This window comes from Camelus bactrianus, chromosome 9, assembly GCF_048773025.1.
Source record: "Camelus bactrianus isolate YW-2024 breed Bactrian camel chromosome 9, ASM4877302v1, whole genome shotgun sequence".
NCBI classification, from domain to species: Eukaryota; Metazoa; Chordata; class Mammalia; order Artiodactyla; family Camelidae; genus Camelus; species Camelus bactrianus.
In genome coordinates this window covers 6,065,897-6,087,717 of record NC_133547.1, presented here as the reverse complement: position 1 = coordinate 6,087,717, position 21,821 = coordinate 6,065,897, and the positions used below count along the sequence as shown (strand labels likewise).

Here is a 21,821-nt window from a genome sequence, read left to right as displayed (position 1 = left end):
GGGCGTGTTTGGAACCATGCATGTTGCAGGGCAGGTGGTGGCTGAGAGGCAGATGTGAGCAGTTACAGTGACAAGGATGGGAGGCTCCCAGCCCCTGTCTGATGGCCACAGGTGGGCCTCGGGCAGGAGGGACAGAAAGTTAAGGTGTTCACTTCTAACACCCCTCATTTTTTCCACCAACTAGGGGCCAAGGGCTTCTGCTGAGATTAAGAATGAATGTGGACTTACCACCTCTCTCAGCCTCTCTTCAGCCTGTGACTTCAGGCTTTTGCCTCTCAGCCTTGGTTTTCCTGCCTGTAGAATGGGGTAATCAGATTGTCAGCCTCATGGCCTGGGGTGTCAGGATTCAGTGAGTTCAGGCAGGAAGTACTCAGCAGTGTTGAAGAAATATTGTTACTGCTTTTCCAAGCATGATCTACTTTTTCTTAAGTGATACAGGCTGCCACTAGCTCTAACAACCAGTCTGACCCACTCTGGTGTGTGTGGCCAACGATCACCCAGGTAGGTCATTGTTGGGAAGCTTGAGTTCGGTGGAGGAGGCGGAACCCAACTCTGGGAGGTAATCAAGGAACTTTAGACAATATCAAGCAGGAAGCAGCCGCAGAGGCTCAACTGATGCTGGAGGTTGTAAATTTGCAGTTCATTTCTTTGGAAAAATTTTATTGGATGACACATAGCGGTTAGGGCTGTAGCAGTGAAAAGCTGAGGGTGTGGTCCCTGCCCTCCTGGAGTTGGAGCCAGCTCCCCATTCTTTCCTGTCTGAAAGTTGAGGCTCTCAGAAGCCGACATTGGAGGACCCTTGTGAGAATTAGATGAGAATTCACAGTTCCGTGTTTAATGAATTGTACATGCTGAACTGTTATGGGTCACCCTTGGATAGCTACAACTAGAGGGAAGGGTGTACCAGGTTGAGGGAACAGTGTAAACGAAGGCCTGCAGGCTACAGACTGCAGAGCATGTGTGGTGAGTAGACCAACAGGATTAAAGAGCTGTGTGTGTGTGTTGACGGCGGAGGGTGGTCAGCTCAGACTATGTTATGTTAACAAATCCGTAAATGTCAGTGGTTTAACAGGATTCCCCACCATGGCAATCTGGTGAGGGTCAGGCCATTCCCTCCGGTGGCTCTTCTCCAGCAGTGATTCAGAGATCCCGCTGCTTTCACCCAGTAACCAAACCCTCCACTTCGGGGTCCTTAGTCTCCAGCACTGGAAGGAGCAATAGAGCAAAGGAACGGAGAGCGCACATCCGCTCTTATCGGCCTGGGGCCGGAAGTGATGCTCATGACGTCATGACGCTCACCCACACTCCCAGCGGTGAGAACTCAGTCTTCCGGACCGACTTATTCAGGGGGAGCCGGGTCAGGTGATTTCGTGGTGTGCCCCGGAAGGGGAAACAGGTGAACACATCACGTCACCTCTGTGGAGGGTGTTCTGGCGGGTTGTGCACCTAGACCTATAGAGCTGTGTGCTGGGTTCTTGAGATATAGCTATGCATACGCTATACATGGTCTTTGTGAAGCTCGCGGTCTAATGTGGAAGGCACAAATAATTGCAAATCACTATAAGAAAGTTTATGGAAGAATATATAGAGTTTGAAGAACATTTATTAGGCACCTTGAAAAAAATTTTGAAATTGCTAAAACAGAAAACAAGCAAAAAAAGAAACTCCAAGACAGAGGTCACCTACTTCCACGTTGTGGTATAAAGCATTATTTGTCTATGTTATGTTGGTGTCATGTACACATTTGTATGTACTCCCAGTTCGCCGTTTTAGGAAATGCATGCAGATTGGTTAAACAACACTTGGTTAAGTGGGATTATTTGAAAAGGACAGTTGTGTATCAGGTTAGGCTGGGTTATGCTGCAGTAACAAACAACCCTCAGACGGCAGTGGCTTGAAGATGCAAAGGCAGATATTCTCATGCTAAATCGAAGGTCAGCCTGGAGGCCCTGCTGATGGATCTTGACCTTTACTAAGCAGCATGGGGAAGGCATAGAGAGCTCTGGTCTCACACCAGTAATTAAATGCTCCAGATTGAATGCACATATGTCATTTTCACCCATATCTCATTGGCCAGAATTAATCACGTGGCACCAGTGAACCATAAAGGGGTCAGGAAGTGCAATCCTTTCAATTACTAGGAAAATGGGGAGTTAGAGAAATATGGCAAATAGCACTAATGACCATCTAAACATTTTAAATGTTTTATTTTAACCAAAAACATTTTAGAAAGACATTCATCTCCTCCCTCTATGTAGAACCAAGACCTTTTAGGTTATCAGTCTCCCAGTTACCATACATTGTAGGCTTGCTTAAACAGCACCCACAAGCCACAGTCATTTATCATTTCCAGTTCTTTTTAAAAAGTGACATGAGAACCTGAAGACACTTATGAAGCAAACTGCATGCTGGACATTTCTAGGTTTTTGTTAGCTTTTCCATGTAATCATTTTCAGTTGCTTTGCTTGCAACTAATTTGGCAGCATTTTTTTTTTAAAGCAACTCACTTTTATTTTTTCCAGTGCTGGCAACCTGGTTGGTATATAAACAACTCTCTTGCGTTAAGATTTCATTTGTTTTATAGGGTTAAGTTATTAAGAATAACTGGCATAAACAGGTTTGGTAACAGATAGCTACTCTTGAGGAAATATACAGCCTAACAGATGGGAACAGAATTGCTTAGTCATAATAGTAGCCTGTTAGGCTGGGCAGGTTTTACAGATAAAATGAACAGTGTCTTACAAACTGGCAAACTGGGTAAGCAAGATGGTTTCAGAGGGATGTCCTGTTGTATTACTGATAGGATTTCAACCTATGTTTTCATTTCACATTCTGACATGTTTTCATTTGCTCATACTGGAGTGTATCCTGGCACACCTTTCTCCATGCTTATACGATCCTGGGAATTCATAACAACACACGTGTCCTGAAGGATGGGAAGGCATCAGCTAGGTGGAGAACAGAAAGGAAAAAGAAGAGATCAATCTGGAGACAGCAGCAGGGGCTCATCATACAGGGCATTAGAGGAAGAGTTTGTATTTAATTCTAAGGGCATTGGAAAGCCATTGGAGTGTTTTGAGTAGCAGAATGAGTCAAGGTGGCAAGTTAGGAGACTGTTATCCAGTCAAAAGATCATGATGGGGGTGTGGAAGGTATAGCTCAGTGTCAGGGCACGTGCTTGGCATCTGCAAGGTCCTGTGTTCAATTCCCAGTGCCTCTGTTAAGGGAAAAGGAAAAAGAGAGAGAAAGAGGTGATGACAATGGTTTGGACCAACAAGAATGGTGAGAAATGGGGATTTAGAGAGATTAAGGAGGCTTCTGTCCCTATGATTCTTTCTCCTTCCTGCTGCCAGCAGTGGGGTGTCCTGACATTGTCGGAGCTCTGGAGGTGCCTGCTGATACCTAACTTGCAGTCTGGGTCCCATGAGCACTGACTCGCTATTTGGCCACAATCCAGATCAGATTTGGGGCTCAGGACAGGGCTTTAATCAACCGTGGGAAGCCCTTGGACAGGTGGCAAGCAAGGATGAGAAATATGACTGGCCTTGGGCTTCTCTGCTGGAATTTCACTGGCCCCTCCTCTGTCTCATTTTCTGGTTGGCCTGTATAGATCTAACCTCTAAAGGGATGGAGTTTCCCAGTCTCTTGTCTACACACATGCTCTTAGTGATCTCATTCCTTCTCATCGATTCAAACTCTGAAGACTCCCAAAGCCTTATCTCCTGACATTCCCCAACGTATCAGGTAGAAACAGAAGTAGGGATTTCCATCTCCACACTCGACCCCCAACCAGCCTCTCCTATAGTCAGTTCCCTTTCACAAAATGACACCTCTGCACGAGTAAACACCTTGACATCACTTCACTCCTCTTTCCTTCATTCCCTGCATGAGCCCTCTGGGCTCCAGCTTGCAAATTGGGAACATGACCACTTCCATGGCAGCCACCCTTCCTGTGACCCAGCCCATCTGTGCCTCTCACCTGGATTACTGCCATAGTCTTTTCTCTGCCGTCCTGCTTCCACTCTCCCCTACAATCTGATTTTCAATGCAGCAGCCAGAGGGATCCTTAAAGATTTAAATCTTGCAAAAATTATTTTTCAGTAGGCAACATTTGCAGATGGTAAGGATTCCAAAGAGTCTAAAAGAAGAAGTTGAGTTTCCTTTCCACCCCTATAATCCCGTCCCCACTCCATCTGCTGCCATCTCTCCTCAGAGGTGACTCTGGATCCCAGCATCTTCTGTAGGTTTGTAGAGACATCGTGTGCCTAACTCTATGGATTCTGTAAACGATTTGTTTAAAATGTGAACACGACTTTGTCACTTCCTTGCTAAAAAACCTTTGGGTGGTTCCCCTGCAAAAAAATCCAAATTCCATCCCAAGGCTGTAGGACCCTGCTTAGCACCTGGCCACTCCCAGTTCCACAGCTCTACTCCACCCTCACTCTGCTACAGCCTCGCTGGCCTCCCTTGTTTTCCTTCCACCCTCAGGAATGTTGTGCCCTGGCTGTTCCCTCATCTTAGCACTCTTCCAGCGTATGTGGAATTGGAGGCTGCCTAAAAGTCACTTTCCTGACTTCTCAGGGTCACCATCCCACCCTCCTGCGCTCTATTTATTTATTTATTTACTTGGGGGTAATTAGGTTTTTAAATTTATTTTTAGAGGAGGTTCTGAGGATTGAACCCAGGACCTCGTGCAAGCTAAGCATGGCGCTCTTATTACTTGAGCTGTACCCTCCCCCGTCAATTTATAACACTTATCACAAACTGCGATTATTTATTTTCTCTAGAGGACCTGGTCTGTTTTGGTCATCACAGTGTACTCGTTGCCCAGCTCAGAAGTGGAAATGGTGCAAATTATGACTTTAGGTTGTTACTGTACCAAATACAGAGCCTAATATTTTATTAACTCATTTGATCCTCATAACCATTTTAGGGTTAGCTATTATCCACATTTAAGAAACTGGGAAATTGAAGCAAGAAATCTCACACAACTACTAGTAAGTGAATACGCAGTCGTTTAACAGTTCAGTGAATGAATCAATGAATGGCCGAGAGGCAGGCGGCAAGAAGCCAGAGGAGGTGCAGAGGGAGGCAGGCGGAGCCTAGGACGCGGGAGCCAATGGGCACGTAGCTGCGACTGGCGTCGTCTCGGGGGCCTCTGGCTCCGCCCAAGCCGGGCGGGGGCCGCTGGGAGTTGTGGTTCCCTGCCCACCTAGCCACGTCACTGCCTTCAAACCTCAAGTCCTTTTCTTAGGCCCGGCACAATCCGTATCCCCAAACCTCTAGGTAGGTTCTCTTGCCTCCAGTCTGTTATTCCTTCCTACTCCTTTTCCTGACCTGTCTTGGTGTAGTCTCCCGGCTCAGGGTATCATCTCCCGGTATCCCAACCCCCCGCGCGGAGCCAACTTGGTATCGTCTTCCACGTTCACCTCCCCCCATCACCCTACGGTATGGTCTTTCCCGCCACGCCCCCTTGAAGTTGTTTCTCTCGCGACCTCGGAGTTCCTCCCCTCCTTGCTCGAGCGGCCCATAGTATCTTCCAATTGCCGTATTCCCCGCCCCACACACCCTCTCCCAGGGCTCCCCCGGCCCTATTTTGGTACACCCTGGCCACGCCCCCTCGCAGACGCTCTTGGTATGCGCCGCGCTCCCCCTCCTCGCCGCAGTGGTTTGGCCGTGGCGACCCCTCTCCAGCTGAGCGTCCCCCACGCTTGGTACAGCCCAGCCCGTCTCCCCCGAAGCCGTGCGCCCGCGCCCCTCAGTCGGTGGAGCCCGCAGCCCCCCGTGAGGCCAGTGGCAGCCCCCAGCCCGCTCGGTCCGCGCCCGCCATGGTCCGTCCGCGCCGCGCCCCGCACCGCTCTGGCGCCGGGGGCCCCCTCGGGGGTCGCGGCCGCCCCCTGAGGCCCCTCACGGCGCGCGCGGCCCGCTCGCGCTCTTGGCCGGCCAGTCCCCGAGGCCCGCAGCCGCCGCGGATCCGTGCTCGCTCAGCCCCTCCCATGGTGAGCCCCCCGCCCTTTTTCCAGAGCTTTCCACGGCCCCGCCCCCGCCGGCCCCTCGTCTGGGTTGGCGTCTTTGTCCTCGGCCCCCTTTTCTCTGGGGTCTCTCGGGTGGCCCGAAGGGTAGTCCCGCCTGGGGCCCGGGTTCCCCCTTGAATCCCCCCGGGTGGTACGCGCCGGCCTCTCCCCTTTGTTTCGCGTTCGGGCCGGGGTGGCGGGGGTGGGGTACGAGGCCGAGGAGGGCTCAAATTACTGCTGACTCCGCGGCCCGATTTAAACGCAGGGTTGGGGGCGGGCGGGCCGATGGTCGGCGTGTGCGCTCGCTTGTTTTTCCAGTTGGAAAGTTGTTCGCTCTCTGGGCAGGAAATCTGGAAATGGGGGAGGGGGCCCCCGCGTCGCACTCGCGCGCCCAGGTGTTGCCCCCGGGGGCGTTCTCCCCCGGCCTCATGCGTCTGCACGGCGCCCGTGGCGTGTGCACCCAGGATTTATTTGCACGCTCAGCCAGATGTGGGATGCTCTTACAAATCGCAACAAGCCCAGACCTTAAATATAAATATCCATCTTTGCAGTTACACACGCTTCCCCAGACCTACAACATAAACATACTTTTAAAAAATCTTAATAACGTTTTTTTGGAGCGGTAAAACCACGTCCCAACGTTTCACACACAGTTAAGTTGATACGGTTGTCCGGGTGCGAGTTTTACCCTACCCTGGCACCCAGGCTCCCTTCTTAAATACCCCGCCCCAATGTCGTGCATGGCAAGGACCTGTGGCAGCTCCACGCAAGCCTTAAACAGGCTTTCTCGGATCTTATACACACCTCCTTGAAGTTAAACATTACTCTTCACTCCACTGCTTTCTCCATTTCTTAGCGTTCACATCTGCTCGTTCAGAAATGCCTCCTGGGTCCTTAAGCATGCAACCTAAGGCTTTCATCCTCCTAGCAAGTACTAAATAGGCTTTTTATGTAGTAAACAAAGTACATATTGAAATGCACAACCAAATTTTGCACACAGTTGCTTAGATGTGGGATTTCCTTTAAGATAGCACTTGGGTCTAGTCCTTAAATGTGGTCCTCCACCCTGGCATGCATTCTTTCGGGGAGACCTGAGCTTAAGCATCCCTGGTCTTTACCCACCAGAGCAAAATATGGTCAACCTGGCCTCCCAGACAAGACGACTTTTAACATATGTACCTGAAGCACATACTGACTGGGTCCTTAAGTATGTTCACCTAGATTCCTCCAGGTATGGGCTTTAACTACATTTTCTTGGATGTTATACACACCAGCTGTGGTACCTACACACCCAGGGCCGCAACAGTCTTTCTCCATCTCGGACACACTCCGACAGGGAACACACACCACTTCGTTCCTACACCAGGATGCTGTCCGCTTTTCTTCCTGATCTCCTACGATTGCCTGAATCCCAGAACCACCTACCTGGATGGAGAGCATGCCTGCTCAGGTTTTTTTGCTCTTTAAGCGCCTCCAAAATACAATTTTCCCTGCCTGTCTTTTTTCTGAAACAGAAAACCTCTGTGTACTTCACGGGAAATTGGAAAAAGACCTGTTAGTAATAAGATGAAAAGTAACAACCCGTATTTTTTTCTACTCCTTGGAGGCACCTACTAGTGAGGTTTTCATGTGTTTCATGATGCCAGGCTATTCCGAAGCCTTCCCTTGTTTGCTCTGAGATGTTTTTGATTTGAAAAAGAGTGGCCTGTGAGTAGAATGTGTAGCTTTTCTTGGCTTTATTGCTGGAATGTTCTCCTGGTATTTTGCAGATGCCCTCAAGATGTGTTTGAGGGGCACCTCCAGGTGTCATTACACTCCGTGTTCCAAATGTCTCCCCACCTCCTTGGATAGTTCTGTTGTTCGTGTGCTCTGGTTGCTTCCTCTCCGCTTCCCAGGAGTCAGCCTGATGTAGCTGGCACTCCCTGGAGAGGTTGGCAGGAGCAGAGGGGAGAGTCTGGACTCTATGTAGAGGGCCCTGTGGAGCCTTGGAAGGGTTTTGAGCATGGGTAGGATGGGGCAAACAGGTGTGCCAGACAGACATGACCTAGGCTGGCTTGTGGGTTGGGGGTCCTTCCGGGAAGCTCTGGACCCTCAGAGAACTGCTTCTGAGTTGGGTCTCAATAGAGGGGCCATAATTGATCAGCCGGGGAGGATGAGTGTGTGGTACCTCTTGAAGGGGGTGAGATGGCCTTCCAGGCTGAGAGCACAGCTGGAGCAGAGGCTGAAAGGGAAGCAGCAGCTGGTGGCTTTCTGGGACCCTGTGTGGGCCAGTGCTGAGGTGACAAGCAGTCTTGGGGTTGGGGGAAAGGGTCCTGGTGTAGCAGCGGGACAGGGATGGGGGAGTCAGCCACATGGGGTCTTAACCATTGGGATGAAGGGTTTGGAGCTGGCCCTGGGTTTTTGGAGTGGGGAATTTGTGTCTGAACATTGCAGTGTCCCATCTGAGGGCAGGTGGGGGACAGCCACCCTGGCAGACCCCCAGCCTCAGTTTCTGCACCCCCTCTGCCACAGCAAGGTGCTCGGGTCTTTGGGGCCCTGGGTCCCATAGGGCCCTCCTCACCGGGGCTCGCCCTTGGGGGCCTGGCCGTAGGCGAGCACCGGCTCAGCAACAAGCTGCTGGCCTGGAGCGGCGTCCTGGAGTGGCAGGAGGTGAGCACCCGGTCCCTTTGTGTCTCCAGAGGGTGGGGGCTGGCCCCGGGGCTCCCTTTAGCCTCTGCCGGTGGGGGGCCACCCGGGGACATGGGTTGTGTCCAGTGACCCCTCTCGCTCCCACCACAGAAGCGTCGACCCTACTCTGACTCCACCGCGAAGCTGAAGCGGGCCCTGCCCTGCCAGGCCTACGTGAACCAGGGCGAGAACCTGTGAGCGGTGGGAGGGCTGCGTGGGGCGGTGGGCAGTGGCGGGCAGCTGTGCCCCTGTGCCCCTGACCCTCTCCCCCCTGCAGGGAGACGGACCAGTGGCCGCAGAAGCTGATCATGCAGCTGATCCCACAGCAGCTGCTGGTGAGGCACCCCCCGCCCCCGCCCCAGATTGCCCCACCCCCACCCCCACCCCTGACTCCACTGTCCACTTTGTCACCCCCAGACCACCCTGGGCCCCCTGTTCCGCAACTCCCAGCTGGCGCAGTTCCACTTCACCAATAGAGACTGTGACTCCCTCAAGGGGCTCTGCCGCGTCATGGGCAACGGCTTCGTGAGTGGGCGAGGGCGCGGGGAGCACTCTGGTGATGGAGCTCTGCTGGGATGACCTGGGACGGGCGGCAGGGAACCTGTCTGTGAGCTGGGATCTAAGGTTCTCCCCAGTGGAGTGGGGAGTGGAGAGTGGAGGAAGCTGGCCCACCTCTGGCCGAGATGGGAGCTGCCTCCAGAGGAACCTAGGCCAGTGCTAGTGGGACCCTGGAGTTTGTTGGGGCCACAGTACGTGGCAGGGCCCTGGCTGGCAAATGGGGGTGACCTGGGGAAGAGGGAGTCAGCAGGGAGGAGTAGTCAGTGCTGGGACTCAGTTTCCTCATCTGCCAAATGGGCTGATAGCAGGCCTTGGTCAGCAGGGCCACCTGGAGGAGTGAGTTTGCGTAAAGACTTTAACACAGCCTGGCAAGGCTGTTAGAGTTGGGGGTTCAGAAACAGGACACGGTTGGTGTGGGCCCTGCAGCCCCTGAGTTTTGGGCCATGCTTCAGCGGCAGCCCCCACCCGCAGGGGTCTGGTTGTGACAGAGGGGTTGGCCATGAGGTGGGGGTAGGTCCTTACTAGTGTGCCCAGAGGACTCAGCTCTGCGGTCCTTTCCAGTTCCAGGTTCCTTTTGAGACAGACCACCTGGCTGCTGCCTTCAGGGGGCACTGTGTATGCTGCCACCCTCATGTCTGAGCGGCTTGCCTTTTCTTCTGGGGTGGTGACCAGTGTGGGGGTCTCTTGGCTTCCCGGTCACCCGTTCCTTCAGCATTGTCAGACCAGGGCCTGCTCCGTGTCCTGTGCTCCAGCCCCCAGGCTGCCGGGGTGGAGTCAGCACACACCCTCCGCTGCCTGTCCCATCACATTCCTAGTCCTACTGGTAGTTCTGGGAGGGGTGACCACACGTGGGTCCAGGAAAGGCCAGGGATGGGGTCTCTAAGCAAGCAGACCCTGAGCTTGATCTGGGGAGTGAGAGAAGTCAGGCAGGGGGGCAGAATGTGTGTGAGGGGTTCCCAGAACCGTGTGCCCCACTATCTAGACACCCCAGAGGGGGACATCTGTGGAGCTCAAGTTCTCCCGCAGTCCCACTGAGAAGGCACTAGCATCTCATGTAACAAGTGTTTATGTGGCACTTACTGTGTACACTGTTGGGCCATTTTACAGATGGGGAAACTGAGGTCCAGAGGGAGATTTGCTTTCGGTTACACAGCTAGGAGGTAGCAGAGCTGGGTTTACTCCCAGGCAGTCTGGTCCTGAGTGTGCTCTTAACTCCAGGCAAGCTGGGCCCGGGCCTCCCTGCCAACAATTCTGGCCCAGGCAGCAAACTTGGCCCCAGTCCTCAGGACAGGGCTGGCCTCAGGGGGGACGTGGAGCATTCTTGGGACCCTCGCACCCTACACATGGATCCCTGACCCCAGCCCCAACCCCAGATTTACGGAGAAGGGGACACCTAGGCGCGCATTCACAGGCTCTGAGGCGTGTTGGCTACACGCCCCTCATTAGGACCATGGTGTTAAGTTTGAGGACTTCTGTCCTCTAGACAGGGCCCTGGGGTCTCTGACCTCTGCTCCCTGCCCCCCAGGCGGGCTGCATGCTCTTCCCCCATATCTCCCCCTGCGAGGTGCGCGTGCTCATGCTCCTGTACTCGTCCAAGAAGAAGATCTTCATGGGCCTCATCCCCTATGACCAGAGCGGCTTCGTCAACGCCATCCGGCAGGTCATCACCACCCGCAAACAGGTGTGTCCTCGGCCCCAGTCACCGGATGTGTCTGTGAGGCTTTGAAGGGCAAGGGGTTGAAGGGTTCTCCAGGAGGTTCTCTGCAGGAGGAATGCCCATGGAGAGCAGGGGGTGGATGAGCACGCAGGCCTGCTGATCGTGGGGAGGGTGACCATATCTGGGTTCACGCCTTACCAGTTGTTCACAGCATCCCCTCCACCCAAGTGTCCCAGTTGGTGCAGCAAGTTATACGGCTGCCTGGGACTTAGAAGCAGACCCCATGAGTCTCATACCCCAGGCTGAGGGGTGGGACTGGTCCTAGGGCACTGGGGGCCGTGGGGGGCCTGTGAGTGAGTGAGGGGCAGGGCCAACTCTGGGGGGTCTTCTTGGACTATGGGCAGACAGGGTCTGGTTGGGTGGGTGGGGGCCAGGAAGCCAGAAAGCCTGGGTAGAGGGGAGGGTCCTGGGGCAGCATCTGGGTTTCCTAGGGGCCTTCTCTAGGGGTGCCTGGGACCCCAGCACACCTGTCTCCTCCCACAGGCAGTGGGACCCGGTGGTGTCGCAGGCCCTGTTCAGATCGTCAACAATAAGTTCCTGGCATGGAGCGGAGTCATGGAGTGGCAGGAGGTGAGCCCTAGGGTGGCCCAGGTGACCTCGGGACCAGTGCGTCTTTGCTGACTTGGGGTGCCTCCCACTCCTGATGTCTCTTCTTTTCTCCCCAAAAGCCCAGGCCTGAGCCCAACAGTCGGTCTAAGCGGTGGCTGCCGTCACACATCTATGTGAACCAAGGGGAGATCCTGTGAGTGTCGGGCTGTGGGTGGGGCAGCATCTCAGTGAGACCTGGCCTCCTGACCCTTGCCCCTTGTCCCCGCAGGAGGACTGAGCAGTGGCCGCGGAAGTTGTACATGCAGCTCATCCCGCAGCAGCTGCTGGTGAGCAGGGAGAGGGCATTAGGCTTGCGTCCACGTCAGGGCCTTGAGGCACCAGCTGGGGGAGGAGGGTGTCCTGTGTCAAGGGACAGCATGTGCAAAGGCCCTGTAGCTGGAAGTAGGCAGGGGTGGTTTTCTAGTCCCAGCTTTGAGGGGCCACAGGCTTGAGGTTTTAAACTGGGCGAGGCCCTCAGATGCAGTACTGCCGCCGTGTTGGGGAGAGTGCGAGGCAGGCAGCACGCCTCACGGAGTGGCCTCCCCACAGACCACCCTGGTGCCACTCTTCCGGAACTCCCGCCTGGTGCAGTTCCACTTCACCAAGGACCTGGAGACGCTGAAGAGCCTGTGCCGGATCATGGACAACGGCTTTGTGAGTAGGGAGGTGGGGGCCGGGCTGACGTCCAGGCCGAATAGAGCCAGAGGTGCTGGGAGTTTAAAAACTGAAATGAGATGAGAGCGGAGGCTTCCCCAGAACTGGCAGGGAGAACGTACTGGTAGCCATGGCGCAGGGAGCCCCGAGCCTGGACCACACTGGCTCCTGGTCCTCGTGACTCCCCTGGAGCTCTGCTCTCCTGACTCCGTTTTACAGACGAGGAAACAGTCACGGGCCAAGCAAGTGCCGGGGCCTGGACTTGGACCGAGCCTGGTTCAGGTCCTTGTGTCCTCAGATACTTCCCTGGGGACAGAGTGTCCTCATCATTCCAGGTTTTTCAGTGGAAAACCTGAGGCTTCCGAAGGCCCCTCACCAGGCAGGAAGGTCTGTCTGCTTCCAGCCCAAGCTTTTAAAGTACCTGCTGGTCACCTGTTGGTGGGTCTCAGCCAAGTCCTTTTCTCTCTCTGGGTCTGTTTCTCCATCTGTGAGGCGAGGAGGGTGGACTTCGGTGCTTCTGAAACTGCAGTCGTCTTCTCTGGGTGTTTAGTGTCCCGGGTGATGGCCACCCCAGGGTAGCTTATAGCTCTTTAATAAATCAGTTTGGTAATCAGAGCTGTGCCGTCACACATATGGGGCTGGCTGTGTGTTTCTTTTGTGTTACAGAAGATTTTAGAAAGCACAGGGTTCCCTCAGGGAGGTGTGCAAAGGCCCCGCGTACCGTGGCCGGCCCTGTCCTTGGCTTCTGCGGCAGGCTTGGGGCGCAGGTGGGTGCTGCTAGGGGGCCTCCTCCTGGATGCCTGTCCCTTCTGACCCCTGCGGGGCCAAGGGCTGGCACAGCCCTTCCTGGCTCTGGAGGCCTTTGTGAGTCTGTCACCTGTCAGATGTCCCCGGGCCTCGGAGAGAGCGAGGATCCGGTGAAACGGGTCGGGGAGCACTGGGCGCGCCGCGCCCGTTGTTGCTGCGGTTGCTGTGACATTGAGCCAGGTCCCTGAGCTATGGGTGAGCATGCCGCCTGGCCTCCCTGCGCTTCGGCCGCCTCTGAGGGTTGCACAGGCCAAGGGAGCCGGAGTGCCAGATCGGTCCCCCGTGTTTCTCTGGGTGGTCTTGTCTGGTCCTAGGGGCAGTTTGGGTACCAGTCCAGTGGGGGTCAGGGCTCCCACCAGGGAGCGTCGTGGTCTCCCTGGAGCTTGTCGTGCAGGCCTTGGGCTGGGCTGGGCTTGAGCTGGTCCTTGGGTAGGCGTCTCTGGCTTGTCTCCTGTCCCCATGTGGGTGTAGTGACAGGGCTGGAGGATGGCAGCTGGGACGCTGACCCGTGTGGTCTGCATCCGTCATGATGGGGAGAAGCACGTGCACCGAGGGCCGGCCGGTGACACTGCGCTCTGCACCCGCCAGGCCGGCTGCGTGCACTTTTCCTACAAGGCCTCGTGCGAGGTGCGCGTGCTCATGCTCCTGTACTCCTCGGAGAAGAAGATCTTCATTGGCCTCATCCCCCATGACCAGAGCAACTTCGTCAATGGCATCCGGCGTGTCATCGCCAACCAGCAGCAAGTCCTGCAGCGGAACCTGGAGCAGGAGCAGCAGCAGCGAGGGGTGAGGCGGCCGAGGGCTGGGCCCTCAGAGCCCGTTCCTGCCACCACTTCATCCCCAATGGCTGACTCCTCCTCCCTTGCTTCCTTCCCCACAGATGGGGGGGTAGTGGCCACCCCCCAGGGCTGGGCCTCTCCAGGAGTCACAGACGAGGCCCCCACCAAGACCGGTGAGTGGCAGCTGGGCTGAGTACAGGATGGACTGTCGGAATGCCCAGGGTTCGGGAAGTAGTGTGACGCTGGCCTTGAGAAGACCAGAGCAGAGAGTGAGAGGCCTCCCAGGCCTCCCAGGCCTCCTAGGAAACTCCAGCCCCCCTCCACCTCCGTAGGAGGGAACAGGAGCTGGGGTTTCCAGGTCCAGGCAGGTAGAGGGCCCTTCTAGACCCCGGGACACTGGATGCTTGTGGGTCTATGCAGTAGGGTGTGGGGGGCCCAGGGGCTGCTGGGAGCCCCTGTTCAGGACCTCCCACTATACCCCCTGCCCCCAGGTCAGATGCTTCTGAGTAGGGGTCCCTGGGGACTGCAACTGCCCAGTGAGATGGAGGACAGCGTCCTGAGATGTCTCCAAGGACGATCCCCACCCCTGTACGTTTCCCCAATAAAGTCTTTTAAAAGCCTTCTGCCATACTCACTGTCCAGACTAACAGATTCACAGGGAGGCCACCTTTGAGATCACTGTCACCTGAGCCAGGAGGGGACAGTGTACTTCGTGGAGCTGCCAGGTCTGAGTGGAGCTTGGTGGGCCGGTTCTTCTGGGGCCTTTCTGCGGCCAGGCGGCTGCTTCCAGGGACCAGCCCCCACCTCCCGGCTTCCCTCCTTAACCCATGGGCTCCCCAGGGGTCACTTGGCTGGAAGCAGACACGAGGCAGCACCAGGCAAGTTCCTGCCTTCCGCCAGTCATGCACACAGGCCTGACTGGGCTCGCTGGTGCCCTCACTGCTGTGGGTCCAGGCCACAGCCCTGGGTTCGTTTCATGCACAGAGCATCTCATGTCTTGAGGACTCTGAGCTCTGGTTCTCATCTTTGGATCACATGCCTGACCTTCCCAACCTGTGGGCCTAGCCCTGCAGCTGGCAGCCCCCTGCGGAGAAGCAGCCCACTCGGGGCCGGCTCCCCGTGGTTCCCCTGCCCCATCTACAGAACGTGGGCCGAGTGCTCAGGTCAGAGCAAACCCTTCCAACAGGGCCTGTCCAGGGAGCCCAGCCTCCCCCAAGCCCGGTGGGTGGACTAGCAGGGGCCCTACTCTGGGCTGGGCGAACCACCCTTCCTCCCAGCAAAATGCTGGTCAAATATAAAGAGAAATGGCATTTATTGGGAGCTTGTGGGGGGCTCAGCCCTCTGAAAACTGGCAGTACAGCCTCTCGAACCGCGGCGCCACGTGCAGCCGGAACGGGATCTCCAGGATCTCTGAGAAGCCTTCTGCCAACGTGGGCGCCTCGAACTGCTTCCTGGCGGCAGAGCATGACGAGTGGAGGCGAGGCCCAAGCTCCACCCGCCCAGTTGCCATGCCCGCCCCGTAGCCTACCTGTAGCCGAATATGACAATGTCAGACACTGGGACATGGGAGGGGTCTGTCATCTCCCGGAACTGTTGGGGGGGGCAGAGGTCGGGCTGGTCAGGCCTAGGGGGTTGGGGGGATGTAGGAGGGGCTGGAGGGGGCTGGAGGACCACAAGCCGGCTCACCCTGTTGTTGTGGCGCGCCTGCTCCAGGGTGGCGCTGAAGAGGAAGCAACGGCAGGGGACCTTTGCATCTTGGGCACACTTAATGTACCTGTTGGGGCCGGGAAGGTGGGTTGGTAGGGGGCCCAAGGCCCCCCCCTACAGACGTCTCTCATGGGACCCTGGGACACTAGTACCTGGCCCGGCTCTGGATGTCCGGATTTGTGTTGTCGATCACGACCCGTTTCCTCTGCTTCAAGGCTGTCTCGCACGTGCTCACACAGCGCTGCCATGAGCCCAGGGTGTCCTGGGGACCCGGGAGGAGTCAGTCATGGACAGGGGTCAGGAGACCCGGGGTGACAGAACCAGGGAGAGGGGGACCCAGAGATACAGGGTTAGGAACCCAGGGTAGGAGGAACAGAGGAGGCATGGGAGCGGGGCAGACCTTGGAGAAGGCCAGAGACGCAGAGAGAACAGACCTAGAGGCCGGCTCAGGCAGTGGTGGGGGAGGAGGCAGGGGGGTGCAGGAGAGGTCCTACCCTGTTAACGTGCACGTATCCGGCTGACACCAGGTGCTCCTGGAAGAAGGTGGACTTCCCAGCTGTGAAGGCCGCTGTGTTAGTGGGAGCCTAAGGACTTGCAGGGGGACTGGGGCTTCTGGGGGGGGTCAGGGAGTCTCACCCCCAGGAAATCCCACGGCGACAACCACCTCGGGGTCTGAGCTTAAGAGGGTGCTGGACTCAGGGAGGCAAAGAGGCCCAGAGCGGGAGATGGTCCTCTGGGAGGAGCAGACATGGTGAGTGAGGACACCCCTTCCCACCCCCGGGTACCGCCCCCCACCCCACTGCCTGCTGTACCAACCCAGCCAGCTGGGCCTCACCGGGTCAAAGGCTGGGAGCTCAAACCTGGCCACAGGCCACTTCAGGAAGAACTCCTCTGGGGTGGCGAAGGTCAGGCCTAGGTTGAGGGCAAACTAGGGGCGAGAGCACAGGTCAGATGAGGTCAGGGCTGGGCTTGGGGTAGTGGGGGTGGCGTGCAGGGTGGGGGGGTCTCACCAGGCGGTCTGCACAGGAGAAGTCTTTCTTCTTTCTCCCAGGGGCCCAGTTGGCTGGGCGCCCAGCTGCGTCTGGAAAACACGGAGGACACACTCCTGTTCCCACCAGCAACTTTAGGGACGGAGTCCCCAGCGCTCCCACATCGGCCTCCCAGGACCCACACATTCCCCAACCCCCAGGCAGTTACCTCCCACAAAGACGCTGTCCCTGATGGAGATAGGCACACCCTCGTTGCCCTGGGGAGGAACAGGTGACAGACAACAGGCAGTAAGGAACCCACTCCCACACCTGCCCCAGCAGAGCACTAACCTGCAAGGATGGTCAGCTTGGTCTGCCCACATTAGGCCTGATCTGTAACCTCTCATGCCCCACATCCAACCCATCAGCAAATCTTTTCGGCCGCGCCCACCACCCACTTCTCACCCTCTACACCGCCACCAACTGGATCCTGGCCACCAGCCTCTATCTGGACTATTCAGTCACTCCCTTCTGGTCTCCGGGCTTTCACTCTCTGCCGTCTGTTCCCCTGAATGGCCGCCAGAGGGCGCCATATACCACTTACCGCAGCTCCCAACCCTCCCAACCCTGGGCCACCTCGCCCACAAGGCCTCACACAATCTGACCCCCGCTCTCTGACCTCATACCTTGCGCTCTTCCCCTCACCCGCTCAGCCACACAGGCCTCCTCACCAGGCTTGGCCCTACCTCAGAACCCTTGCACTCGCCGTTACTCCAGCCTGGACCACTCCCCTAGATCCCCATGGGGCTCCCTCCCTCCCCAGCTTGAGGTCTTTACTCAACGGCACCTCAGAGAGGGTTTCCCTGACTTCTTTAGGTAAAACTACACCCTGCCTGATCCTCACTCCTCTGCCATTTTACACATCTGTCAACGCATCTATCATAGTCTGCACCTTCCCTGATCTGGGAGCTGGCAGGGCCTTCTTGTTCACTAGTATCTTCAGCTTAAGAAGCTGTCAAACCTTAGAACCAATGCACACACACAAACGAATGAATGAATCCATGAGTGATTTCTCTCTTGACCACTCTGGTTTTCAAGGCTTAAAAGCACCGGCCTCACATACCAACACTAGGACATGATAGCAAAGAAACTAAGAAAGCCAGGCCCAGGGAGGAGATGAGAGGGAGGTTGTGGGATAGAAACCGGGGTGGGGGGTGGCAAGGGGCTGCAGAGGGAAAAGCAGGGTGACTTGGAACCAAAAACTCACCTGCTCCTGCAGGTGGTTCCACATGCCAATCACCGGCTTCCGGTACAAGCCAGCATGTGTGGCCACCAGCACCTGGGGGCAGGCAGAGTCAGACACTATTGTTGGCTCCTCAAGCACCCAGAGTTCTTCGAGAGCACATGGGTCCCAAGGATGCTACCTCAACCCTCACCAATCCAAGGAGAGCACGCTGTGCCACAGAACTGCCACTTATGCTGGGTTTCCATCAGCATAACCCTCCCACCCCAAGGGCCCTAACCCCACTCACCCAGGGCCTCAGTCCCCCCACATCTACAACTGGCTCTCTGTGCTACATCTTCTCCCTGGGTCTTTGTTTCCTCCTCTCTTCCCCTTCTTGGTGTCTCTGTCCCCCTCTCTCTAGGTCGCTGTTCCCCTCACCTTGGGTCTCTCGCCTGCCCACCCCTGTCTCAGAGTCTCTGTCTCTCCATACCTTCAGCCTCCCCTGCAGCCGTACCTGACAGGGGACCCCCAGCTTCTCCATCACAGCCTCCACCTTGGCTTTGAACTCCTCTGCTGGCAGCTTGCCGCGCCCAATGCCCATCTGGTTGGTGAAGATCACCAACTATGGAGCAGATGGGTGTCACTCACCTCATCAGGCCCGGGCCTCCCTGGCGACCCAGCCACTGTGCACATTCACATACACACCTTGTAACCCTCGGCATCCAGTTCCCGGAGCTTGCGCGGAATTTCGAGGTACAGGATCCTAGGGCGGGCAGGGAAGAGCACGGTGACCTGGGGCCCGCAGCGCGCCTCACTCCCCCCACCTCCTGCCTCTTCTCACCTCCAGTCACTGGGGCCAGTGGGAAAGACCTTCCCGGAACGTGTGGTGATGAGGGTCCCATCTAGATCAAAACCGGCCACCTGATGTCACCAAGAAAAGAGGAACAGCAACACGGTCACGCCTCTGACCCCCCTCACTCACAGGCTGGTTCGCAAGAACCCTGCAAGGCAGGGACTGTTACCACCTGCCCCTGACAGATGGGGAAACTGAGTCACAGCAACCCACACACATCTTATGTAATAAGGACAGGGCACAGCAAGGATGCAACCCGGCCACCTGCATGCAGAAAGTGAAAGCTTCACCTTACTACGTCCTATTCCTCCTGAGCCCCTCAGTACTCCAATCTTTAAAATGGGCTTCAGTGGGGGAGGTTATAGCTCAAGTGGTAGACTGCATGCTTGGCATGCACGAGGTCCTAGGTTCAATCTCCTGTACCTCGAAAAACCAAATAAATCGATAAACCTAATTACTTCCCCCCTGTAAAATAAAATTAAAAAACAAAAAATAAAATAAAGTGTGCTTCAGATCCTACCCAGTCTCTTCCCCTGGCCTTTTCCACCTCGGAGGACTAATGATCATGAAAAGAAAAACAAGAGCTAAGTTTTGTTTGGGTGCTAACTTCCCTTCATGCACTGTGACGCGTGCTTTTTGTGGCTTCATCTTACTGATGAGAGAAGCGAGGCTCAGAAAATGTGGTGTAACAGCATTTGAACTCAAGTCTCTCTGATCCTCAGAAATACTCATCACAATAGCTCCTGATAATAATAACGATCATAGCTATGGTTACTTGGTGGTTACTGTGGGTTGGGCAGGAGTTGATATATATCGTTTCCTCCAGTGCTTACAACAACCCCTGAATTTGTCATCAGGTCCATTTCTCAGAAGAGTAAGTGGAAGCTAAGAGAGGTCAAGTGACTTGACTAGGAGCACACAGCAAACTTGGGGTTGAGTCTCCCTGGTGGCTCCCCCAGTCTTCAACTTGGGCCTTACCTTGCCCCGAGGCTTCACACCAGGTGCAGTGAACACTAGCAGCTTCCCGAAACTCTCCCAGCCAGGGGATGACTTCCGTATCCGCTTTTTCCGCTGCTCAACATCCTCCTCCTCTTTGTCTGGGGCCACAGGAGGGGTACCGGGTGGAGTATCTGGCTGGGATTCGGGCGTGCGGGCCTCTTCCCAGCGCAGGGTCAGCGGGTGGAGGCCGTTCACCAAATACAACGTGTCCCCTACCCCTAGAGAGGCCTCTAACCCCAGGCTCAGCACCTGAGTCCCGGCAGTTGAGGGGTTAACGCCCAGCTGTAGAGAAAGAGGGAGGAACTGGGACTGGATCCACCCCCACCGGAAACCTCCTCCAATCAAATAACAAGGAGAAGGATTCGCCTTTCTGCACCAGCCAGACTCTTAAGCCCCGCCTCTTCACCGAGTACCACCAATCAGGGCTTTAGGAAGGTTACAGGCATCCAATCTTTCTATCCAATTTAAATACGGATGGCTAGTGCTTCAGCAGCACATATGCTAAGTAGGGATGGATATTTACCACATTGAAGCAGGCCACACCTCTTTTCCTCCCAGCCAAATTTTCCCGAGGGATTCTCCACTGCCCACCCTCCATCCCCTACCCCGAGGCCTGCTGTCCTTTGCTAACCAACTGGTACCTGTTTCACTGCCACAGTCCGAGTCTCAGGGTCTGCGACCAGCTTCACTGAGGATTGAGGGGGTGGAGTCAGGATTTGAATCCTTGGTGACTGCTTCCCTCCTCACCGGGGAGCATGGCCAGCTTCAGGCCACAGGATGGGGCTACAGCACCCATTCAGCAGAAGGAAGCAGCTTATTTCTAATTCGGATTGGCTCACTCCTTCACACGCAGTAGCCAGATAAAGGCATTAGGATTGCCTGTGACACTGGTCCTCGCTTAGGGATAGGTTGGGTACTTTTCTGTATAAAATTGGCTTTTCCTTGACAATGTAGGATCTGAGTTTGGCCTGCTACCACCCACCCCTGCTAGCACTATGTGGCTTTTCACCATAGAATCGGCTCTCCTTGACAAGGGTCGTGGCCCAACTCAAGCCTTCACGGTGGCCTCTGAGTATCTTTCTCTGCCTAGTGACAGATGTCTCAGGATTGATTCCATCCCCTTCTGCCCAAGGTGTGGGGGTAGTTTCAGGTCAGGCACAATCTTTCCCTTCCTGTGCTCCTCAGATGGCACCTAACAACTTCAGGATTGGCGGCATCAAGCAGTTCTGCCTGGTGGCCAAGCACGTCCCTCGCTGGACTGACTGCCCATCTTTCCCACTGATTGTGTTCCCGCTCCTGAAGCAGGCCACACCCCCTCCAGCTCAGGCCCCGCCCCAGCCCACCTTGGTTTCTGGAGCACTTCCGGTCGGTAACGAGGGTCAAGGGTCCCCGGCCCAGGACTAGGGCTTGCCCGCCTGAGGGCAGGAAGATGGGAGGCGCTCCCCCAGAGGGGCTCTCCAGCCATAGCCGGCCCTGGGCCTCCACCATGGCCATCCTGGGAGCCGGCCTAAAGGAAAGTAGGTAAATAGGTTTGAGTGGCAGGTTGCCCTCAGATTGCTACAGGAAGTCCCGCCTCCTTTCGCCCTCACCACCAGGAATTCCTTTCATTCCCTAAAGGCTCGGGAAATCCTACCCACTTGCCGGCCTGGGGCTCACGCCGTTTCCCAGGCGACGACGCTCCGCTCCGTCCCTCTGGAAGCACGGACCCCTAGTTTTCAAGGCAAAGGCCGAGAAACTCGCGCACTCCCGCCTCGGCCCTGCGCTCACCTTTGTCTGCGTCTCGGGTTCACTCACCACTTACGACCAGGGAGGTACGGCCCAAGCCGTTCGGCCCGCTCCTCCGCCCGCTGCTTTCTGTTTCTCCGCGGACGGAAATGACTCGCCTACCAAGGGGGCGGGGCATTGGCCTCGCCTACGGCAGAAGCCCCGCCCCTTCATCGACCCAGGGCCTCTGCGGTCCCTCTATAGCTCTGACCTTTATCTCTCCTGCTGCAGTGTGAGGCTCAGTCCAGTAGGGGGAGATGGGTTCTCTGTTCACAAATTTTCCTCTTTCCACGTTGAATTCTAACTTTCATTCCCTTTGCCAGAGATAGTTAACAGCGGGTGGAAATTCTCTTCCCTCATTGATGCTTATTGTCAGTAGAAGAAAGCCTGCTCCGACAGCACCCCTACCCTCAGTGCTGCAGTTTTTTTAATCTACAAAGTGGAGACAATCGTTTCCACTTCGTGGGTTTACTAGGAAGATAAGGAGTTAGTACACATAAATAACTTACAGAAGTGTCTGG

At 55.9% G+C, this 21,821-nt stretch overlaps 2 protein-coding genes and 1 long non-coding RNA gene across 7 annotated transcripts; 1 reads left to right on the top strand and 2 right to left on the bottom strand.

The window, feature by feature from the left end:
* The first annotated feature begins 5,624 nt into the window (after nt 1-5,624).
* PTOV1 (PTOV1 extended AT-hook containing adaptor protein) lies at nt 5,625-14,404 on the top strand. The gene is made up of 13 exons (XM_074369227.1): nt 5,625-5,999; nt 8,526-8,663; nt 8,793-8,875; nt 8,959-9,016; nt 9,099-9,206; nt 10,765-10,920; nt 11,440-11,526; nt 11,625-11,698; nt 11,774-11,831; nt 12,094-12,198; nt 13,594-13,791; nt 13,886-13,957; nt 14,276-14,404. Exons 1-12 carry the CDS (start codon nt 5,829-5,831, stop codon nt 13,895-13,897), a joined length of 1,248 nt encoding a protein of 415 aa, XP_074225328.1. The 5' UTR covers nt 5,625-5,828; the 3' UTR covers nt 13,898-13,957; nt 14,276-14,404.
* LOC123614555 (uncharacterized) lies at nt 10,288-12,099 on the bottom strand. The gene is made up of 2 exons (XR_006721988.2): nt 11,424-12,099; nt 10,288-11,000 (listed from the first exon to the last, which is right to left on the bottom strand). It is a non-coding gene; the product is annotated as an uncharacterized LOC123614555 (long non-coding RNA).
* Nucleotides 14,405-15,079: 675 nt separating the features above from the next.
* On the bottom strand, nt 15,080-21,456 carry PNKP (polynucleotide kinase 3'-phosphatase). 5 transcript variants are annotated; one of them, XM_045510728.2, is made up of 18 exons: nt 21,331-21,411; nt 21,174-21,244; nt 20,880-21,043; nt 20,178-20,224; nt 19,516-19,818; nt 18,526-18,605; nt 18,390-18,447; nt 18,199-18,306; nt 17,727-17,798; nt 16,689-16,737; nt 16,502-16,572; nt 16,327-16,419; nt 16,128-16,224; nt 15,986-16,047; nt 15,644-15,753; nt 15,471-15,558; nt 15,313-15,374; nt 15,080-15,235 (listed from the first exon to the last, which is right to left on the bottom strand). In XM_045510728.2, the coding sequence occupies exons 3-18, from the start codon at nt 21,028-21,030 to the stop codon at nt 15,118-15,120; spliced, it is 1,569 nt and encodes a 522-aa protein (XP_045366684.1). In that variant the 5' UTR covers nt 21,031-21,043; nt 21,174-21,244; nt 21,331-21,411; the 3' UTR covers nt 15,080-15,117. The 5 variants fall into 5 exon arrangements, with proteins under 5 accessions (XP_045366684.1, XP_010945303.1, XP_010945301.1 ...); XM_010947001.3 differs by having other exon boundaries at nt 21,170-21,244; nt 21,331-21,401; XM_010946999.3 differs by lacking the exon at nt 21,174-21,244 and having other exon boundaries at nt 21,331-21,456.
* Nucleotides 21,457-21,821: the final 365 nt, after the last annotated feature.